The sequence below is a fragment of the Ctenopharyngodon idella genome, chromosome 1 (genome assembly GCF_019924925.1).
Source record: "Ctenopharyngodon idella isolate HZGC_01 chromosome 1, HZGC01, whole genome shotgun sequence".
NCBI lineage: Eukaryota > Metazoa > Chordata > Actinopteri > Cypriniformes > Xenocyprididae > Ctenopharyngodon > Ctenopharyngodon idella.
In genome coordinates, this window is record NC_067220.1 from 7682521 (window position 1) to 7704474 (window position 21954).

The following is a 21954-nucleotide window of genomic DNA, read 5'->3' on the forward strand; positions in this document are numbered from 1 at the left end:
ATTTTGACATAATTTTGTGTCCCTTCAAGCGAAAGTAAATGCGAAAGAGGAATCAATTCGGTGTTCGAGCGCTGTCTGAAATGCACCTCTCTCTCTGCCTGCGTGTGCTTCGGGTGTGGCACAGATAACAGCTTGCGAGTCCTGATTTTCGCCTCTTCTTTGACTTTTAAAATCGTTTGAATGTGTTAATTGGCCAGACAAAACACGTCCAAATGATAAACTTTCACTCTATGATGGTTAAACTTAGCAGTTAATCCGCGAATCACATGCATGCCGAACCGTTGGGCCTTATCCGTATGGATCACGGATTAACTGTGATCCGTTGCACCCCTAATAATTAATGAACACACTTATCATCATAATTTCTATCTTAACAGAGATGGAGAAAAATCCTACTCCAGTATGCAAACGTGTCCCTGTGAACCGGTCCCCAAAAATTTTGGTACTCAAAAGCGCTTCCCTCCACTTATGTGCACCCCTGGTTATACTCATCCCCCTAAAGCTCACTCCCATCCAGGTCACAGCACCAATGTAACCCCTTCTGTTCGAACCACCCGCTCTAAGCGAGATTCAAACCCGGGTCCGCCGGCATGGGAGTCGGGCTCTCTAACAAGGAGATACACACAGCTCTTACTGGCTTACGTCTGTTTGAGTAATATTCTGAATTTGCATTTTACAGTCTTCATTCATTCATTCTACTTTTTTAAGTGAGATGAGTAAACGCCTGCTCACATATTAGTCTAGAACTACAATAACCATCATATTCACACAGTGCACACAACACCTCTGCACTTACTCGCGATTCTCTAAACATGGGCACAGGAGAGCTGTCAGTAAACAAATGGGAAAACATAGTAACTTGCATTACTTATTTGAGAAAAGTAACTCATATATGTTGTTGTAAATTTAAAAGTAATGCGTTACTAGTTACCTGAAAAGTACGTAACTGATTACGTAACTCGTGTTACTTGTAATGTGTTACCCCCAACGCTGCTAGTAACACTTCTGCGGTTATAAAAAAATGCTGCGTTGCTGAAGCACTCTTAAGTGCCCGCAGCTAGACATTTTTAGAAGAACGCCTGCCACTTTTAGTTGGCTACACTGTTCTACACTGTTGTCTACAACCAATGTCACAAAACTAAATGAGAGAGAAGAAATGTGACAAAGCATAGAAAGAGCGTCTCATTTAAGTCAGCATACATTTACACAAAGTTTTCTGGATTACAGCTGGCCAGATTCTGACCAAAGAGTGAAGATTTCCCGGATCCGAAGAGCAGAGGTGAGCTCCTCTATTCCCAGAGCGTCCCACTGCCTCCGCTCATGGCATCTGCTGAAATGTCACCACTCAAGTAATGAAACAATAAATCTTTTTGATATTTAGGAGAGTAAATATCACGAAGTAACCCTGATTTTTTGAAAAGGAAGAAAGAAAGAAAAAGGAAAGAGGTTACTATTAATATTATAACACCAAAACTCAATATCAACAGCATAAATTCAACAAATAGTGTGTAAAGCAACAAGTGAGTAAATGTGAAAAAGTTTTATGGTGAGCTCACTGCCACCAAAATATATTAATTATTTGTAAATGAATATAATAGTATAAATAAATGGACATTCTGTGAAATATGCAGTTTTGCAGTCATATTACAAAAAAATTTGACTGTGCAATGCAGAGGGAATATAAATGTTGGTATTCACTGATAAGTCATCATCATATTTGCATCTAATATCTATTGGTTTAAATTGATTTGTATAGTAGTGATCTTCCGAGTTCATTAACAACACAAAAGGAGCTGTGAGAAATTATTACCATTTGGTTTTGAGAAATGTTAGAGTAATTGTGGGCTGTAATGAAAGGTTCGAGAACCTCTCTCACATTTCCCGGAGTCCCAAGCGAAGGAGAGGCTAAGACTAAATGCCATGAAAAGATGAAGGTGCAAATTAAACCAGAATGCCATTAATTTCCATGTTTCGTTTCTGGTAATGGCTACAATTTCAGTGACACTCTGGCTGACATGGCCTTGGCTCTTCGTTCCCATTACAAACTGCAATTATCTACAAATTACGCCTAGTGTCACTAGTGGTGTCAACAGCTTAAAACCCCAAACCCTACACATGAAATCCTACAGTTTAATAGAAAAACACTCATTAACGTAGGTGGGGAGTGTTTCTAACAGTCTCACAAGAGGAATCTCGCTTAGCAGCTCCCCTAATCGGTAAGAAATCATATTACCTTTATAAGACTTGAGATGAGCAGAATCCGTTGGTATATTTGACCCTGTGACCCTCTAAACCACCTGATGTCACTAGTATTCATAGCTGTAGGTGTACATTTTTTAGGTTTAGTAACATCCATGTGATTGTGATTGTTAAGGTTTTTGAGGAAAACATTCTAGGATTTTTCTCCATACAGTGGACTTCAACGACTACCAACGGGTTAAAGGTCCAAATTGCAGTTTCAGTGCAGCTTCAAAGGGCTCTACACGATCCCAGACGAGGAATCTTATCTAGTGAAACGATCTGTTGTTTTCTAAAAAAATAAATAAAATGTATGTACTTTTTAACCACAAATGCTTATCTTGCACTGCTCTGCGATGCCCCACACATTATGTAATCACGTTGGAAAGGTCACGCGTGATGTAGGTGGAAGTACCGATTATTTTTTTAGAAAATGACCAATCATTTCGCTAGATAAGACCCTTATTTCTCATCTGGGATCGACCTTTGAAGCTGCACTGAAACTGCAATTTGGACCTTCAACCCATTGGTAACTGTTGAAGTCCACTAGATGAAGAAAAATCCTGTAATGTTTTCCTCAAAAACCAAATTTCTTTCCCACTGAAGAAAGAAAGACAGAAACATCTTGGATGACATGATGGGGGTGAGTAAATTATCAGGAAATTTTAATTCTGAAGTAAACTAATACCAATTGAGCATCATTTAAATCCACAGCCTACCTGAGTATTGTTGCTGACCATGTCCATCCCTTTATGGCCACAGTTTTCTGATCTTCAGACCATTTCACAAAGCTCAAATCATCTCAAACTGGTTTCTTAAACATGAAGTTCATTAAACTCAAATGGCCTCCACAGTCACCAGATATCAATCCAATAGTGCAGCTTTGGGATGTGCTGGAACGGGAGATTTGCATCATGGGTGTGCAGGCGACAAATTTGCAGCAACTGTGTGATGCTATCATGACAATATGAGAGCCAAATCTCTGAGGAATGTTTCCAGCACCTTGTTGAATCTATTTCACAAAGAAATAAGGCAGTTCTGAAGGCAAAAGTGGGTCCGACATGGTACTAGCAAGTGTACCTAATAAAGTGGCTGGTGAATGTATGTACATAGTGAAACACAATTAAATTTTTTAGTTGTCACATTAGGTGAAAAGATCCAGGAAAGAATTCGTGATTAAAGATATATGGCTAACAGAGCATTACTATATGGGAATCAATCTGGAAAGCTATTGCTCTGCACAACATTAGGTTTAGCTGCATGCAAATATGCCATATAGAAACAAGTATAAGTTTCTCATTTGGATTCAACACAGAAAAATAGTAGATGAATGAAAGATGGAATGGATAAGAGGTTTGTGGGACCTGGAGCTCCGTTAATGAGGCCAAAGGAGATAATCCTGCAGCAGAAGCCATTTGTGTGGGGAAAAGACTGCACTGCTTTTCTCAGGAGAGAACACACACAGTATGCAAAAGAGGGAATCTTGGAAGAAGATCCCTTCGGCACAAAGGGAAATTTCTGATGAGGGGTTCCTCTAACTGGTGAAATATGTTTCACAGTGGCAGGTTCACAAAGACAATGCACATAATGCCAGACAAAAATAAATGAAATTACACAAGATGCCTTGTTGTGCACAAGAAAAATGATGTTTTGGAGAATTATGAACAGCTCTGTAATACTGTGGGTGGAAAATATCAATTATAACATTTGCTTCTTTGTTGCAACTCCCTCGTGCACAATAAAAGAACAACTGAACTGTATGTGCTCAGAGCTGCTGATAGTGATCAAAGCATGCTGGGAGAGATGCTTGTGTGTTGGGGGTCTCAACTGTAGTGCACAGGGGGTTAACACCAGTTCTGATTGGTCAAATGAAATATATCATGGTCATGGTAACAGTTGCTATTGCTTGGCAGAATGGAAAGGATTGATTACTGTGATGTGGAAAGGATTCACACCAGTTAACATTTCAATTGAGAACTGAGGCACGTAATCTGCTTTAAATACATCATCCCATAATGAGTACAATCTCTTCCTCACGCCGAGGTTATTATTTCACTGTGTGCAGGAACAGTTTGGCAGCTCAATGAGAATTTGGCCGGTAACAGCATTTTAACATTTTCACAGCGTGACCTGGAAAACCTTTAGCAGCGGGTCTGTGTCACAGCAGAATTCCGGGGCAGGAATAGGCAAGGTTGTCGAGCCGTTTGCTCAACCTACAACCTGATTAATAGGTGCCATTAAGCCAAAGCCCAAAGCTGTGAGTTACAACAAACCAGCACCCATCTTTTGAACTCAGCCAATCCATTCACAGCAGACAGATTCAATGTTTCTAAGGCACTGGAACAGAAGGGACTTAAAAGGGAATGCTGTGAAATAGAACACAGAGTTCTCAGACATTTTGACCACGGAAATCCCATGACTATTACATGACCTTTCCAGTCATATATTATTTAAAAAATAATAAAATAAAATAAAATTAAATTAAATTGAAAGGACTGATGTGGTAGAAAGAGGGTGTTATTCTTTAGTTCCAGAACCGAACCTGTAAGGCACAATATTGCCATCATATAAAAATAAAATGACAATTTTATAATTTTATCCCTTTTAAAAAATAAGTGTTGCTTCAGTATGTACAAAAAAAGGAATAAATACAGCTATTAAGTATTTAAAGGCTCAGTTAAAAAGTCAAGGATGGTTAGTTTTTTTTAGTTTTAAGCTGAAATAAAGAATGATGAAAAGCCTTTACAATACACGCTGCCTTCACTTACCCAGCATGCCCTTTAATATAAGATTAAGCAGTAGACCAACAAAGTAATTTGTTTACTGTTCTTTTTTAATTTAAAAACACAATCTTAGTAAATGAAGGGAAAATACAAGTAGAAGTGTATGTGTATGTTAAAATACTGCGAAATGTGCAGTACAACTGCAAGTAAACTATTCAAAGGTCAATATTCCCTTGAAAAGTCTGTGGCACTACCAAAATATTGCTCTGTTTGTTTAATAAAACCATAATAGCAACATCGGGTTAAACAATGGCATGAGTCTCGGAGTGGACTATCTGTTCATCCAATTACTGGAAATGGGTGGTGTTCGGAAAACTTAAAAAAAAAAAAAAATACCAGAATTGCAGTGCATGTAATGCCATGTCTCATTTCAAATCTCATTTTAATATGATTTTTGAGTTTAATTTAAAAAAGAAAAAACGTATTGTGAAACAACAACAAATGATGTTTAAAGTCACTAACGTTTTAATGCACACAAGCGAGAATGAGATTTTAACTTTACAGTGGAGAGGAAGATTTTCAGTGAATAACTTAAATTTTGACTTTTCCTCACTAATAAATAAATAAATAAAAATATAATATAAAAATAGTCAGACTATTGTATGACTTCAGAAGACTGAATACACTGCACGAGTCATATAAACAAATTTTAATGGATTTTTAAAGGACTTTTTTGTCCTTTCTGAAGCTTTACAGCCATTGGTCAAAAGAGCGCAACAGTGCCCGTCTATTTTTTCAGCGGTGCTGGTTCCGGAAGTATTTTTTCCATTGATTTCTCCCATAGGGATTTCAAAAAAAGTCTTTGTTAAAGGGTTATAAGCCATTAACCCAGCCAATCAGCTACAAGGTGAATCATAACATTACAAACTTTTGATTTGAATCAAAAAATGTATTTGAAAATCGGACAAAAATACAAAAGTACAAGACTGTGTACTTAACAGCTTTAATGAGGGAAAGAACTACAGTCCCATGAAGCTTTGCAAACAGCATAACTGAATTAAAAATGATGGAGAAATAGAAAACTACTCATTTAAAAATGTTAATATATTTAAAAAATATATATTTTAAGTTTATTGCAAAATATGCTTATATATTCAAATATTTTAGTATTTTGAGAGCGTAGGAAGGCCGACTCGATTATGTCATTCGTAGTACTTCATGGGAGTGGGCGGAGCTAAAGGGCACTTTTGGTGCGTTTTGCTTGTTTCAACTCTGATTAGTGGAATTTTCTGTACAGAATCATGGGAAATGTCGTTTTTCACCACAAATTCTGCTGTTAAACATGATTATTTTAATTATAAATCACGATTATTTGATTATAAGCTAACGGCTTCAACGGATTCAACAACTACTATCGGTCAACAACCTCTTAGCTCACAGTAAGGTTTATAAATTAGCGTTTAAAAATCAATTTCCCTATGGAGAAACTGAATGGAGTTTTTACTTCCGGAACCTGGATGTTGCACTCTATACATTCATAATGTGGAAATGAGCAACCTGAATATTCTACTAAATAACTTGTTTTGTGCCCCCCAGAATGATGAAAAATCAATGTTTTGAGCAACAGCAGAGTATAGATGATGACAGAATTTTCATTTCTGCGTAAACTATTCCCTTCTCAAATACACATACATACTAAAATAAACATTTTCTGAAGTCAAAAGTCATATTCTGAAGTCAAAGGCTGCATACAAAAACACACAACTTCCTGCAGTATTGACAGGGATACTGTCTCACTGATAACAACAACATGTGAAATCAATCTTACCTTTGCGATCTGCACGCACCAGTTGAGCAGCAGCTGGGAGCCGATGTTCTCCTGGTGCTCATGAACATAGTCCAGCAGACAGCCGTGGGGCATGAGCTGAGTTACCAGCTGAAGAGTGGGACTCAAGCAGACCCCCAACAGACGCACTAGATGAGGATGCTCCATGCTGGCCATGATCAGCGCCTCCTGGTGGCCAGAGACAGAAAAGATCAGGTCACTGCTACATTTTGAATTATGGATGGCACTTCCGGTTTGGGGAACTTCCACTAAAAAACACTGAAACAAATCATTTCAAGTAAAAAGGCTGCGCGACAAATAATTTTGACAGAATGAGCTGTTAATTTTCCTTCATGTTTTATTTTCAGATGTCAGAAGAATAACGTAACACTTGGTATTTTACTGTGGGTTAAACTGTCTCACTCAATTAGCCATATGTTTCAAAAGGAAAGAAAAAGCCTTCATAAATGCACATAAATTATACACATATTTATGTGTTACAACAGAGACAGGGATGAATATGGATCCTTCATGAGTAGCTCTGCATCTGCTTGCCTGCTTATATGTATGTGCACAGATAACAGAACACACAAACAAGCACAAAGGAATTCCCAGGAAATCACAGTCAGCCGCAGCACATGAGGCCGCGTTTTGATGGCTTTTTAAAGGAGCCTGACCTCTCCCTGAATCTCGGGACAGCAAGAGAGAGAGAGAGAGAGAGAGAGAGAGAGAGAGAGAGAGAGAGAGAGAGAGAGAACGAAAGAGAGACAACAAGAAGAAAAGGAGATGTACTGATGTGACTGCTCGCTGTTACTGGACTCTTCTCTCTGCAGAGTACTACTTTCCTACATTTAAAGTCAAGATAAATGACATTCACAACTCATTTTACATCTGTAATGTGATGCATTTAAGTATATTAAAACTGAATATTCAAAAACACCTGCATGTGAGCCATCCCAATGGAAAGTATGGTTATTAAAATTAAATAATGTGTTTATTATTATTGCCAGAACATGTATTATGCTAACATTAACCGACACTTTAATTACTTCTGTATTTATTAGAACAGCATTTATTTGAAAGAAATCTTTTGTGACTTTACTGTCAGTTTTGATCAATTTAATGTGTCCTTGCAGAGTTAAAAATTAAATAAATAAATAAATAAATCTTGCACACTAAAAAATGCTGGGTTAAAAACAACCCAAGTTGGGTTGAAAATGGACAAATCCAGTGATAGGGTTGTTTTAACCCAGCTGTTGGGTTAAATGTTTGCCCAACCTGCTGGGTAGTTTTATTTAACTCAACTATTGTTTAAAAATTACCGTATTGCTTGCTTAAAATGAATCCAAATATGTTGGAAATTAATTAATATGTTTCATAAATGAACATTTATTAATACATTTAATGAATAATAATTAAACAATAAACATTTATTAAATTGTTTATTAATAAATGTTCACCTTCTGATTATTATTGTTGCCTCTAGTAATTATGTGTCTGATTTTTAATTTCCAACCTATTTTAGGTTCATTTTAAGCCAGACATATAGTAATTTTTAAACAATAGTTAAGTTAAATAACACTGCCCAGCAAGTTGAGCAAACATTTAACCCAACAGCTGGGTTAAAACAACCCATTTTCAACCCAACTTCGGTTGTTTTTAACCCAGATAGTACTTATTCTAAACTTTTGAATGGTAGTGTATTTGGTTACTGGTTAACATCATTCAATACTCAGCCAAATACCTTTTTCAGAGGTGAAAATATCATATTTTAATAAAATATAACAAGGGTAAACTTTTTTTTTTTTTTTTTTTTTGTTGGAATAACATGCACCAAATTATGCACAATTAAGACCAGGAATGTGTATTTAGAAAGTAAATATGATTAAGTTTGATTTTGTCTCAAGTTCTCAACATTTGACACTGAAATAAGCCATTATAGTGGTTTATTAAGATACTCACATCCATAAACTCCACATTGGCTTTAGGTCCTGTACTTTCATTGAGTATCTTTATAGCCACTGGAATCTTCACTGTTTCTCCTTCTGGAACCCAGATTCCCTTACGAAGAAGACATCAGAGTCGTCAATAACACCTCAAATCATATAAAACCACAAATGCTGATAGATAGACACCCCAATGCACAATAAACTTAGAAGTGCTACCTTATAGACCATGCCAAAGGCTCCACTTCCCAGAATCTTGACCCTCTTGAGCTCAGTTTCCTTCAGTATCCGCAGCTGAGCCTGGTTTGGTGCTGTACCACTGGGCGTCAACGGCTCCACCAACTGCTTAAACAACCAAGTCTTAGATCAGTCACAACTTTTCAATTCACAAATACACAGAGCTCCAAAACAAGCTCTTAGAAGTTACATTTAAACCATATTTTTGGGATTAAATTTGTTTATGCAGTAGTTATTGGGCCTCAAGAGGGAAATAAAAGATGTTACTGGATATTTGGAGAGTAAACAGTTGTGAAGGGAACCAAGCTTGTGAAGATGAGATGGGTAGAGAAGAAGGAAAGGTTGAGAAGGATGAATAGAGACTTAATTGCATATTACAAAGTGGCATTTGTAGTTTCATTAGGGCTGGAGCTGGCTTGCAAGAAAGAAAGAAAAAAATGTGTGTGTGTAGTAGTAGTAGTCATCTTGGACTCATTTAGTAGTTTGTGCTCAACAATAAACAGATTGCAGACCTGTGGGGAAAAAAAAGCCAGTGTTTTTCAGCTAATTCGACTGTTAGGAAATTAAAATGTAAATTATTATTAATGTAAACAGTGGTGTGAGTGGTGTTGGATCTAACTGACAACCAGAAGATTGCAGGTTCAAAAGGTTGATCCATGAGCTACAGTCCCTGTGTCTCTGACCTGAAAACTGGCAGATTATTTATTTTTGGTTGAACTTCAATCATATTCATATTATTCCAAACTTACGATTTTTTTTTTTTTTTTTTTTTTTTTTTTTGTGGAACCCAAATGGAGAACTTTAGCAGGATGTCTAAAGTGCTCTTTTCCAGCTGATACAACTAGGTTACTATCGATCAGAGTAAAAATAAAATAAAATAAAATAATAAAATAAAATAAAATAAAATAAAATAAAATAAAATAAAATAAAATAAAATAAAATAAAATAAAATAAAATAAAATAAAATAAAATAAAATAAAAACAATTGGAGTAAAAAAAAATAAAAAAAATAAATAAAAAATATAACAATGGAATATTTTTTAAAAATAATAATATTTTAAATAATAATAAAATAAAATAATAAAACAAAACAATCAGAGTAAAAATAAAATAAAATAATAAAATATAATATAATAATATAAAAAAATTAAAATAAAACTAATCTAAATAAAAAATAAAACAATAAATAAATAAAATAAAATAAAACAAAATAATTGGAGTAAAAGTAAAATAAAATAAAATGTAAAAAAATAAAATTAAATAATAAATAAAATAAAATAAAACAACAATTGGAGTAAAAATAAAATAAAATAATAAAATAAAATAAAATAAAATAAAATAAAATAATAAAACAAAACAAAACAAAACAAAACAAAAATGAATAAAACAAAACAAAAAACATATATATATTCAAAGTTATGCGGAATATACAGAAGTGCAGTGTGAACGTTCTGCTAAACCTCTGTGTTCCACGGAATAAAGAAAGTTTTATGGGATTTGAAAGACATAAGTTGAATAAATGATTATATTTAGGGTGAAATATTCATTTAACTTCAATTTTCTCCAGGGAATTGTCCCTGTAATAAGTGCACCAAATACATTGAAAAAGTATTTGCTAAATGACAACTTAGTTGTTACTTTTCTGAATCGAGGTATTAATTTCAACTCAATCACATTTATTTGTATAGCGCATTTCACAATACATATCGTTTGTTTCAAAGCAGCTTTACAGAAAATGCATGCCAACATTACAATTTAGAGTAATCTGTTATCAGAGGGGACTGTGTCCAAATTATGTAATTTCAGAAATGTACATATACAAATCACGCAGTTAGCTAACAATCTATTAATTTAAGCAATATATTAATTTAAGGTGGAAACAATGAGCTCATTGAAGTAATGAATACATGTTAATAATCATTAGGATATATTAAGCCCTTGATAGCAGCTAAAATAACAAACTTTAGTGCCTGGTTGCATGGTTCTGATTTATGAGAAGAAATACCTTAGTTATGAGAAGGTATCTCTCAGCACACCCTATATATACAGCCCACTCAGAACGTTCAATCTTAGCTAATGAAAAGGCATTTTTATAGTGACATTTTAACAATCTGTAAACATGTAAATTTGGTTATCCATTATTCAAGACTAACTATTAATTTAAGTGCCCAATTACAGCACAAAAGAGAAGGCTGTCACTTGTTTTTGTGGAAGTGTGGACTGAACACACACAGTGTGGAGCTGTCCATCTCTGTGGTGCTGAAACACAGCATTAGAGGAAGCTGTCCAGATATGTGGTGCTGAAATAAGCATGTGTCAAAAATTCACGGTGTATGGGTAGATTAATATTATAGAGCTTTCATTTCTGCTGAAAGGAGGGTTTCATGTTCAATATAACTATCAACAGAATTTCAACTCTTCCCTCAGCGTTTATACAATAAAGCACATACAATGGAAGTCTATGGGGAGACGCATTCAAACGGATTTAAAGCAGAAATGTGCAGCTTGCATTTTGTTATGCCACTTTTATCATTTCTTTAGTGTGAAAATCATCTGTAAAGAAAGCTACACTTTCAAAACAGTGTATATTTCAACATTTCTGAGGTAATCGGCAAACATTCGGGTGGTCTAGACCTCTCCTTTTCTTATTCTTATTCAGAAACGCATCACTTTCTACTTGAACAGAGGTCTCAGGTTTGCTAAAACGGGTTTCAGGATTCTAGTGCGTGAGTGTCTCTGTCAGCTTTTGGATACAGGGCATCTTCTCAAGCTGACAGCTGTCTATAACACTGTTGCTCCACCTGCAAATTATCCAAACCAGCATAGACAGGCCATGTTTTTTAATAGGCTGCACAGTCATTCAGGGCAACAGGGCTATGCATTAACCCAACAAACCTGCCACACATTTAAGCAGGGCCCTCCACTGAATACTTTATGTGCTGTATGCTGGGGAATTTTTAAGCACGCAGCTTACCAAGAAACAAAACGAAAAAGAAATGAAAAAGCTGTGGACAGGGAAGGAAATCGATGCGACAGAAGAGACACGAGATATGATGCATAATGTATGGAATGTTTCTGTTTTAGTCAGTGCTTACTGATTTAAGTAAGTGTATATGAGAACAGGCCTCTCTTACCTCAGTCTCCAGGAAACGACGTAAAGCTCTCTTCTTCTTAATGCTCTTTCTGCGGATGTAAACAGCCACACCAAGAGCTATGATGACCATCACAAAGAGAGCCCCGATTAACCCAGCCGCAATCAGAGGAGTCCTGGAAGATCAAAAGTTGTAAAGCTATGAGTGCTTTTTCCTCCAAACCAACTGAGCAAAAACTCCACCCTGCATCGAAAAATATTATTATTTACTTTTTATTTTATTTTATTTTATTTTTATTTTTATTTTTTTTTTTTACTTCATTATTTTATTTTGTAAGTTTGTTATTTTATTTTATTTATTTTATTAGTTCATTATTTTATTTTATTTTACTTTATTTCATTTTATTTATTTCATTTTATTTCATTTTGTTTTATTTTATTTATATCCTTTATGTACATCAAATATTATTATTTGACTTTTTTAATATAATTTTATTTATTTTATTTTATTAGTTCATTATTTTATTTTATAAGTTCATAACTTTATTTTATTAGTTTATTATATTATTTTATTTTATTTATACACTTTATGTACATTAAATATTATTATTTGACAGTTTTTATTTTATTTATTTTAATTTATTTTGTTTTTATTAGTTCATTGTTTTGTTTTATTTTATTAGTTCATTATTTTATTTATTTTATTTTTTATTTTTTTTTTATTTTTTATTTTAATTTTATTTAATTTTATTTATATCCTTTATGTACATCAGATATTATTATTTGAAAGCTCTTACCTGTCCAACATGCCAACACAATCTTGTACTCGGGGTCCAGTACAACTGCAACACAGACAATCATTCTAAAGTTAAAATCAAGTTATATACTGCAACAGAGTGGTAGATTAAAGTATTTATACACCATAGTAGTACTTCTTATACTGCATTTAATTTATTCAGATAAATAAAAAAGTATAAAATGAGTATCCTATTTTTCTTTATTACTGTATAAGAGCAATGATAATGATGATCTAATAAACTCACGACAGAAATGTGACAGACATGTTTTTGTGAGATTCCTTCATCCAAAAAAAAACAAAACAAAAAAAACAAGAAAAACAAACAAACAAACAAACAAACAAAAAAAACTGTTTTGAGCAGTAAATTATCAGTGAACATGCATGACACTCCTAAAGTGACTATTGCAAACTAAACATTCAAGCTACTTGTTAATAATTTAGCATATTATTGGATCCAAACAGTTCATGTAATTAAGAAATTTCAGTGTTTAATGTTAAAGACGTTTTTTTGTCCAGTGAAAAATTTTAGCACTGTGTTGGCGACACTTTATGTCCAATGTAAGATCTGGGTCCTGCAGCAAAACCAGTTGCGAACCACTGATCTGGAGTCAGAAACCTGTTCTCTCCACTCTCAAATCCCCCAGGCCCATGTGTCTAAGACTGAATGCGGTAACCACGACGGCTTTACCCACATGGGCAATTAGGTTAGTGCTCTGGGCATATTGTGCTTGATGCAGTTAAAGCAAGGAAAGAAGCTTACAAATAGATTTAAGTGCAAACACAAGCAAGCAGTATTACCCCTGGGTGCAGTTGGGGTGGCAGGGATGGCACTCGTTGTTGGTCTCAGCATATTTGAAGATGAAGCTGTTTGCTCCCTGCAGACCATCAGGGCACTTCTCCACACAGTTGGGTCCATCTTTCAGATGCAAACACTTCACACAGTGATCTGGACCCTGTAATGAGACAAAAGAGAAAGATAGAAGATTAGGAAATGTGTCTCTAGAGAATGAAGCACTGTTTAAAAAGTGGAAAGGAAACATTTAGTTAAACAAGCACAGTCATTTAATATCATTTCAAGGATGCATCAATTATTTTGTATCTTCATACAGTTCAAACAAATTAAACTACAAAAACCACATCTTATGAAGTTCAAAAGGACTTTCTGGTCCCTATAGATACAACTCAGGTCTCTCCTTCAATGTTCAAAAGCTTGGGGTGGCTATGATTTTTTATTGTTTTTGAAGTCTCTTATGCAGTAAAAATACAATAAAAACTGTAATATTGTGAAATATTATTGCAAATGCAAATACCTGTTTTCTATTTGAATATATATTAAAATGTAATTTATTCTTGTGATGCAAAGCTGAATTTTTAGTCTTCATTGTCACATGATCATTTCAGAAATCATTTTAATATGCTGATTTGCTGCTCAAGAAACATTTCTGATTATTATCAATGTTGAAAATGCTGTGCTGCTTAATATTTTTGTGGAAATCGTGATACGTTTTTTTTTTTTTTCAAAATTACTTAACAAATAGAAAGTTTTTTTTTTTTGTTTTTTTTTGTTTCAGCATTAATTTGAAATAAAAATCCTTTGTAGCATTATAAACGTTTTTACTGTCACTTTAGATCAATTTAATGCATTCTTGCTGAATAAAAGTATTAATTTCTGAATGGCAGTGTAAATGGCATTTTTTTCACTGGTTTCACTGGTTTTAACCACGCTGTATTACATGGTTGTATATTATCTAATACGGTCTGACAATGATGCATTTTGAATAAGGCTACATACAGAATTTAATATTGAGACTGTATGTAGATAGCTTAAATTGTTTCTAATCAATATCACTCTGTTTCTTGTTATATTCAGTCTGGAGCTGTGATGATATGAAGATGCAATCGACTTGATCGATGACAAGGTTATCAAATTTTAATTGAAGCAAAACAAAAACAAGCAACTAATATAGGGTCTCACTTGGCTTTTATAGGCTCTTACCGGGCCATGGCAGGTCAAACTTTTCTCTCCGGCTTTTTCACACTGGCTGTCACACTCAACACAAACGGAGCCATTGGCGTACTCTCGAACATCCCTTGAACAGATAAAGAACAATGTGTTATAAGCCATTTATTTGATATATAATTTATTTACAACATGTAGTGTACTTTTTTTTTTTAAGTACATACCAAAATGCATTGAATGGTTTTTTTGAGTAATATGATTAATATGCACTGTTTGGATGGCATTGAAGGACTTTTCACATAGCGACCAGGGGCTAGTGTGATTAACTCCAAATCTAGGTCAATTATTTAAACAGACATACAAGATAAGCTATACAAATCCATGAAAGCGGAAACAGCTTAAGGAGCTGTCAATACTACTTTCATCTGTTTCTGTTGTTGATAGTTTCATTGAGAGTATTAGAAAAGCGCAAAGTAGGAAAGCTTGTATAATTACATAATGAACCGTTATGTTTTTATTACCTTAGAATGAGCCATTTATATCTACATACACCGCGGGTCCCCCCTCCATGTCAAGTCGTCATTTTGCATCTGCATGTTTCTACAGTAGCCCTAAATGGACAAACGCTCTACAGAGTGCGTTTCATCATGTTGTTCTTATTCTAAATGGTTCGTGTTTTCAGAGGCAGCTTGCATCGTCACTACGTTGAATACGCACAAAGAAGTAGTAGTAGTAGTAGTAGTAGTGGTAGTAGTAGTCATCTGGTTTATTAGAGGCAGAGACCGTTCTTTGTTAGAAGTAAGAAGAAACGTCATTGCTTGACTGGCTAATGTACTCTCTGCTGTCTCAGACGACATCTTTGACTTGTGTCGGCCAGACGGCCACCATAGCTTCTAAATTCATGTGAAAGGGAGGGGTGAGCTGCCGTTGGTTGCAGTTCGCAACCTCAACGCTAGATGCCCCTAAAATTTACACACTGCACCTTTACGGCATGAAAGAAACATCTAAGAAGTGAACTTAAGAACTTAAGAACTTTCACTGTAAAGATTGGGAATAATTGTTCTTCTGCTGCTCCTGTAAGTTACGGGGCTCTATTTTAGGGCCGTTTCTTTTTTCTCTATACATGATTCCACTGGGCTCTATATTTAATAAATTTGGCATTTCATATCATAGTTATGATGATGACATGCAGTTGTACCTGCCTTTCAAAGCAGGAAAGCTGAAAAATTCTTTGCTGAATTGCCTTGAGGAGGTGAAATGTTGGATGAACTCGAACACATTGTTTACTGCAAAAACAAGTCTGGGGCAGTTTTCTTCCTATGTAAAAAGTCATGCCACTAACTTAGGCATAATTTTTTTAACAAAAACCTTGAATAATGCAAAGAAAACATGTTTATATTCTTTTATAAACAACATGATACTAATGTTTTAACTTGAGGAGAGTTAAAGGTCCAGTAAGCAATTTCTGAGAAAAGCTGTTGATATTTGAAATCACCACAACAAACACATCCTATCCAAAAGGATCACACCCCTATCTTGATAGCTCCACCCCCAAATTGGCTACAAGTGTGTTTCGATGCTCTGTCTGATCCATTTTCAACAGCATTGGTCCTTTAAGAAATCAATATTTGGTGAAATAACCCTGCTTTCCAATTACAGCTTTCATGTGTCTTGGCATTCTCTCTACAAGTCGGTCACATTGCTGTTGGGTGACTTTATGCCACTTCTGGCACAAAAATTCAAGCAGCTCTGCTTTGTTTGGCGGGTCGTGACCTTGTGTCCTTCCTCTTGATCACATTCCAGAGGTTTCAATGGGGTTCAGGTGACAGGTCTGGAGTTTGGGCTGACCATGACAGGGTCTTGATCTGGTGGTCCTCCACCCACACCTTTATTGGCCTGAATGTGTGGCATAGAGCAGGAAAAACCAATCCTTCGAGTTGGGGAACACTGTCAGAGCAGAAGGAAGCAAGTTTTCTTCCAGGATAAACTTGTACATGGCTTTGTTTTCTTTGCATCATTCGAGGTCTGAAAACATGGCATCTTTTTTGTTATTTTGACCAGATGTCATTTTCTGCAAATAAATGCTCTAAATGACAATATTTTTATTTTAAAAAAGGAAGAAATGTTGTCAGTAGTTTATACAATAAAACAAAAATGTCCACATTAATCAGACAAATACATATAAATAGCAAATCCAGAGAAACTGCTAATTTTGCAGTAGTCACTTTTATTTAAGAATTAAGAATAGCTCTTTAAAAAAAAAATTACTCATTCTTGAATGAAAGAGACACATTCACTGTATTTGCAAACAAAATCCTAATATTGGACATTTTGCCTGTTCTTTTCAAAGCCTGTTTCCATGTCTCCATGTAATTTTTTTCAGCCTGCCAGGAAAGCATGAGAGTCTGTCTATTCCTTTGAGTTATAAATAGCATTAAAAGCATTTTGATCCCTTGATCTTGATAGTCTGATCATGATTGTCATAATGCAGATATATCTTTGGAGGCAGGGGCCTATCTGAACAAATCTGCATTTGAAAACACAATCATATTAACACAACTGCAAGCTAAAGTAGTTTAAGAAATAGAAGACCATTTTTTTAGAAAAAGAAAAACTTGAAAAGCTATGTACACGAGCAAAGTGACACCACAAATTATTTGCACACATACTCACCCATAATATAAGTTACAGGACTTGACACATCTCCTTCCTCGGCTGAAGTATTTGCATGAGAGACACTGTTCTGGACCGGGACCCCAGCATCCTGCCTCCGAACACAACGGATCACAAACCATCCGCTCTTTAGCTGAAAAACATAAATAAATAATAATAAGTTAAAAAAAAAAACAGAAAACAAACAGAAAGAAAGAAAACACAGCAATTACGTAATTTATTTGGAACTTGAATATCTCTATTCTGCAAGTGTGGTAGTAAATTCATGGTGGCATGAGTACATTTGTAGACTATTTATTATTCATTTTTTAGAAAGCATGTCAAGTTTCTTGACAACAACTAAAAGGGGAATTACTTAGCTAATAGTTATAGTAGCAATTACTTATGAAACTCTTGACAGGTAATATTTTGGTAAGTTTTGGTAAGCCCTGGCTGAAACAAACCTAACCATACAAGTTTTTCTCAATTTCAGAAATGTCTCAATTTTCCCCCGTTTTAGAAATGCCCACAGAATAGCTCAAATTAAATTGTACATTTTTTTTTAAACAATATGTATTAAAATGCACAAAAAAAAAAAAAAAAAAAAAATTAATTTGTGCATAAAGAAATAAATGTGCCCAACTGCAACACTGAAGGGGGATTGGTTACACTTTATTTTAAGGTGTCCTTGTTACAGTGTAATTATTGGTCAAGTACTGAGTAATATTAATTAACTACATGGACTTACTCTAGGGTTAGGGTTTGGAGTAGTGTTTGGTTTAAGGTTAGTTGCTTGTAATTATGCATAATTTACTGTTATTACAGTAGTAAGTACATGTAACATGTAACAAACTGTAAAATAAAGTGTTACCAGGGGATTTAAATGGTCAAATATGTTTCAAATTCACCAACCAACCACATAAGACAGTTATCCTTGCTCCACAATAGGGTTTGTAAAAACATTGTCCTTCATGGATAAACACATTGTGTGTGTGGAAGCACTGTGGGTGTCTGTCTGAGCTGTTGGTCAGTTGTGTAGATCAGTCCGCTTTGATCGATGGTGTGGAAAAGAGGCTAATGAATGAGACGGCTAACAGAGCCATTGATCCCTCACGCTACAGACTTATTATCACACTAATTATATCCAGCTTGGCGGTGTGCACTGGAAATGGCTCTCCGTCTGTTAACATCTTCATTAGCCCCACAAGTTTAACTTTCACAAGTAACATCTTACTTCAATGGCCTAGTTCCAGTTTTAGGCTATCTATCTCAGTTTGTGACATAGTGAGTTGTCATTTAATGAAAAAAAGCTAATTTTTGCATTTATTTGATCAAAAATACAGTAAAAACAATAATATTGTGAAATATTATTACAATTTAAAATAAATGTTTACACTTTAGTTTAGGGTTCAATTCTCACTATTAACTAGTTGCTTATTAGCATGCATATTGGTTGTTTATTACTACTTATAAAGCAGATATTAATGCCTTATTCTTCACGGCCATATTTGACATCCCTTAATCCTACCCAGGGCTTGACATCAACACCCGCCAACGTGCCAAATGTGGGTGTATTTCAGCAGTGGCGTGTAACGCAGTCACTCCTACTAGTCACTTTGGCGGGTTGAATTTTATATATAACATATACATTTTTCAATTGTAGTCTTTTAAAAAGGCATCTGAAATAATTAAGTGCAACGTAGTGTTGTCAAAAATATTGATTTTTCGATACTGATAACTGAAATATCAGAAGCAGAGATATTTCACATCTTTCCAATACTCATTTTCTGCAGAACAGATACATGATACCAGCTGCTCTTTCTCTCTCTCTCATCTCTCTGACAGCGAGTTGACACACAAACCCGTCTCCCCTCACTCACTCATTTCATTTGCTCCAGATGAATATTGCTGGTGTTACAGGGCTTGAATTTCGGCGTGGGATTGTGCATATCGCACATAATTTTACTCATCCCGCAGATTTTGCACTCACACCGAAAGTGCGGCACATAAAGCCGCCTCTCAGGTCTAAATTGAACTATTTTTCGCTGCTTATTGTGCTTAAACAGTCAAATACACACAAAACAATGTCAAAATGCAGGTCTTGGCAAGTATTCACGTAAACACAGTCAGTAATATTTTAAGTGAAAGTAAACAGTTGAGAAAGAAAACGCATGTGTAACAGTATAATGGATCCGTGCGTCAGGCATTAAAGCGACAGCAGCCTAATATACCTGCTGCCAAATTGTGTGATAACGAATTTGTGATAAATGCCGATATGTGGGTATAAAATAAATTATTCGATAACTCATAATGGTCTAAATCTTTTTGGGGCAAAAACGCTTGACTAAAAATACAAGTGGACAGAGAAAGAAAAACTGGTAACACTATAAATTAATAACAATATAATATTCTGTTTCCTCATGGCTTGAGCAGAACTGCAAGTGTATGATTCTCTGTTCCCTTATATCAATTACAAAATTCAATAAGACTATTAATTAAATTGGTTGTATTTGTATCAACTAAATTACAGAATCTGATCCTCAATTTTCAGTCTAATTAAAGTCTATTTTTGAGACTCGCAGGTCTGATATGGAAGCATTTCAAACAAATGCCTCACTACTGGATGCCAAGATTTTCATTCCTGCTTCAAACATGACATCTTATTTAAATCACAGTTACTGAACAGATGGAGGTGTAGATGAGACTGAGATTGAACGACACTCACTACACTCTCTGGGGTCCCTGTTGTTCCTGATCATAGCTCTCTGGGTGCTGGTGCGGAACAGACCGGTCCAGTTCACTGTATTGTAGAAGCAGAGCTGGCTGTTGTTGGTCATGTAGACGTTACCGGCGCTGATCTCTCTCAAAGACTGGAACTGCAGTGAAGAGATCCAGCTCTGCTTCAGGATCAGCAGAGAAATACCACTGTGAAAAAAAGACACAGACAGCAGGTCTGCTTAACTCTTCTTCACATTAATGCAGGATATATTTGAAGATGTCTCTGATAAATGACAACAATGCTACAGGAACTATTTTAAGTGCCACATCCAGAGGGAGTGAACATTTTTCACTTGGATCTAATGTGAAACAAGGGATTTCTTAGAAGTAGTTAATGAGGACACTTCTGAATATATTACTAAAAGAGGATTTAAATCATTTAGAGTATGAGCAAATCTGTGAAAAGATTCAACCCAAAATTGAAGAGGGAAAGTACACTTGGGACGGCAACACATATTTGCCAACCCTCTGAAACTAGAAAGGCCTATTAAATTTCACTAAACTAGTCCAGCTGTGAATTTTGGGAATAGTTTTATATATTTAGCAAAGGAATTCTGGGCATAGGACATTATGTACTTGAAGTACACCCGGAATTAAAAAAAAAAAAAAAAAAAAAAAATCAGTTATTGGGCACAATCATATGGACATATGAAAGCTTGTTTCTGCTACACAATAAAAAAAATAAAAATAAAAAAGGTAATTGCGACTTTTTATCTCACAATTCTGACGTTTTTTCAGAATTGTGAGATTTTTAATTGTGAGTTATAAAGTCAGAATTGCAGAATTTCTCGCAACTGCAAGTTTTTATAATGCAATATAATGCAATTTTTTTCTCAGAACTGTGTTTATATCTTACAATTCTGACTTTATAACATGCAATTGCGAGTTATAAAGTCAGAATTGTGAGATATAAATTAGCAATTCTGAGAATTTTTTTTCCCTCACAATTGGACATTATATCACGCAATTGCGAGTTTATATCTCACAATTCTGAGGAAAAAAAAGTCAGAATTGTGATATAAAAAGTTGCAATTACTTTTTCATTCTTGCTTTTTATTTCATGGCGGAACAAGCTTCCATACATAAGACATTTACTCCAAAATTTGGAAAGCCCTTATATGGAAATGGTTGGGTGTGTATTATGTAAATTTCAGTAACATTTTATTTCAATGGTCTACTTTAGACATTCTACTAAGTATAAGTAACTTTGCAAGTACATGTCAACTAACTCTCGTTGGTGTCATGAACTGCTTGGAGATGCGAAGATTGAGGATACAAATGCAGTAGTAAATAAAGGGTAATCCAAAGATGTGAAAGTTCAAAACACAGACAAACAATCCAAACATATTCCAGAGCAGGAACTTAGGCAGACAGGGTAAATCTGGAAACAGGCAACAGGTTCAAAACCAGGGAAAAGATAATCAATGGAGCGCTCAGAAATACAAGACTTCACAATGAATTACAGAAAACACAGGTGCTGTGTTCAAAATCGCCCCCTATACCCTCATTCACTATTCCCTACATTACTCCACTAATATAGTCCACTTGAAGGAGTGAATAAAACGAGTGAGTGAATTCGGACACTGAGTGCACCGGAAGGGCTGCCGATTTCGCATAGTTTGTGCTGCTGTTTAATAATCTTTTGAAATGTAGCAAACTGGCAGATCTAGTAGTAATGAATATTTATGTTGAACTCGCATGTTCA

The 21954-nt window shown here is 35.0% G+C and overlaps 1 protein-coding gene across 7 annotated transcripts in view; it reads right to left on the reverse strand.

Annotated features, from left to right (window-relative positions):
* erbb4a (erb-b2 receptor tyrosine kinase 4a) overlaps window positions 1-21954 on the reverse strand; it is a 581429-nt gene that overhangs the window by 412410 nt on the left and 147065 nt on the right. Inside the window, exons 12-20 of one of the 7 annotated variants that reach the window (XM_051890836.1) lie at window positions 20197-20396; window positions 17493-17625; window positions 14856-14949; window positions 13658-13812; window positions 12858-12902; window positions 12104-12236; window positions 8952-9074; window positions 8749-8847; window positions 6790-6975 (exon numbers count right to left, since the gene is read on the reverse strand). The exons of 5 other annotated variants lie outside the window; for them this stretch is intronic. In XM_051890836.1, coding sequence (XP_051746796.1) covers window positions 6790-6975; window positions 8749-8847; window positions 8952-9074; window positions 12104-12236; window positions 12858-12902; window positions 13658-13812; window positions 14856-14949; window positions 17493-17625; window positions 20197-20396 — 1168 coding nt within the window. Of the gene's footprint in view, window positions 1-6789; window positions 6976-8748; window positions 8848-8951; window positions 9078-12103; window positions 12237-12857; window positions 12903-13657; window positions 13813-14855; window positions 14950-17492; window positions 17626-20196; window positions 20397-21954 lie in introns of all 7 variants that reach the window. One more of the 7 variants, XM_051890828.1, reaches the window with a different exon arrangement.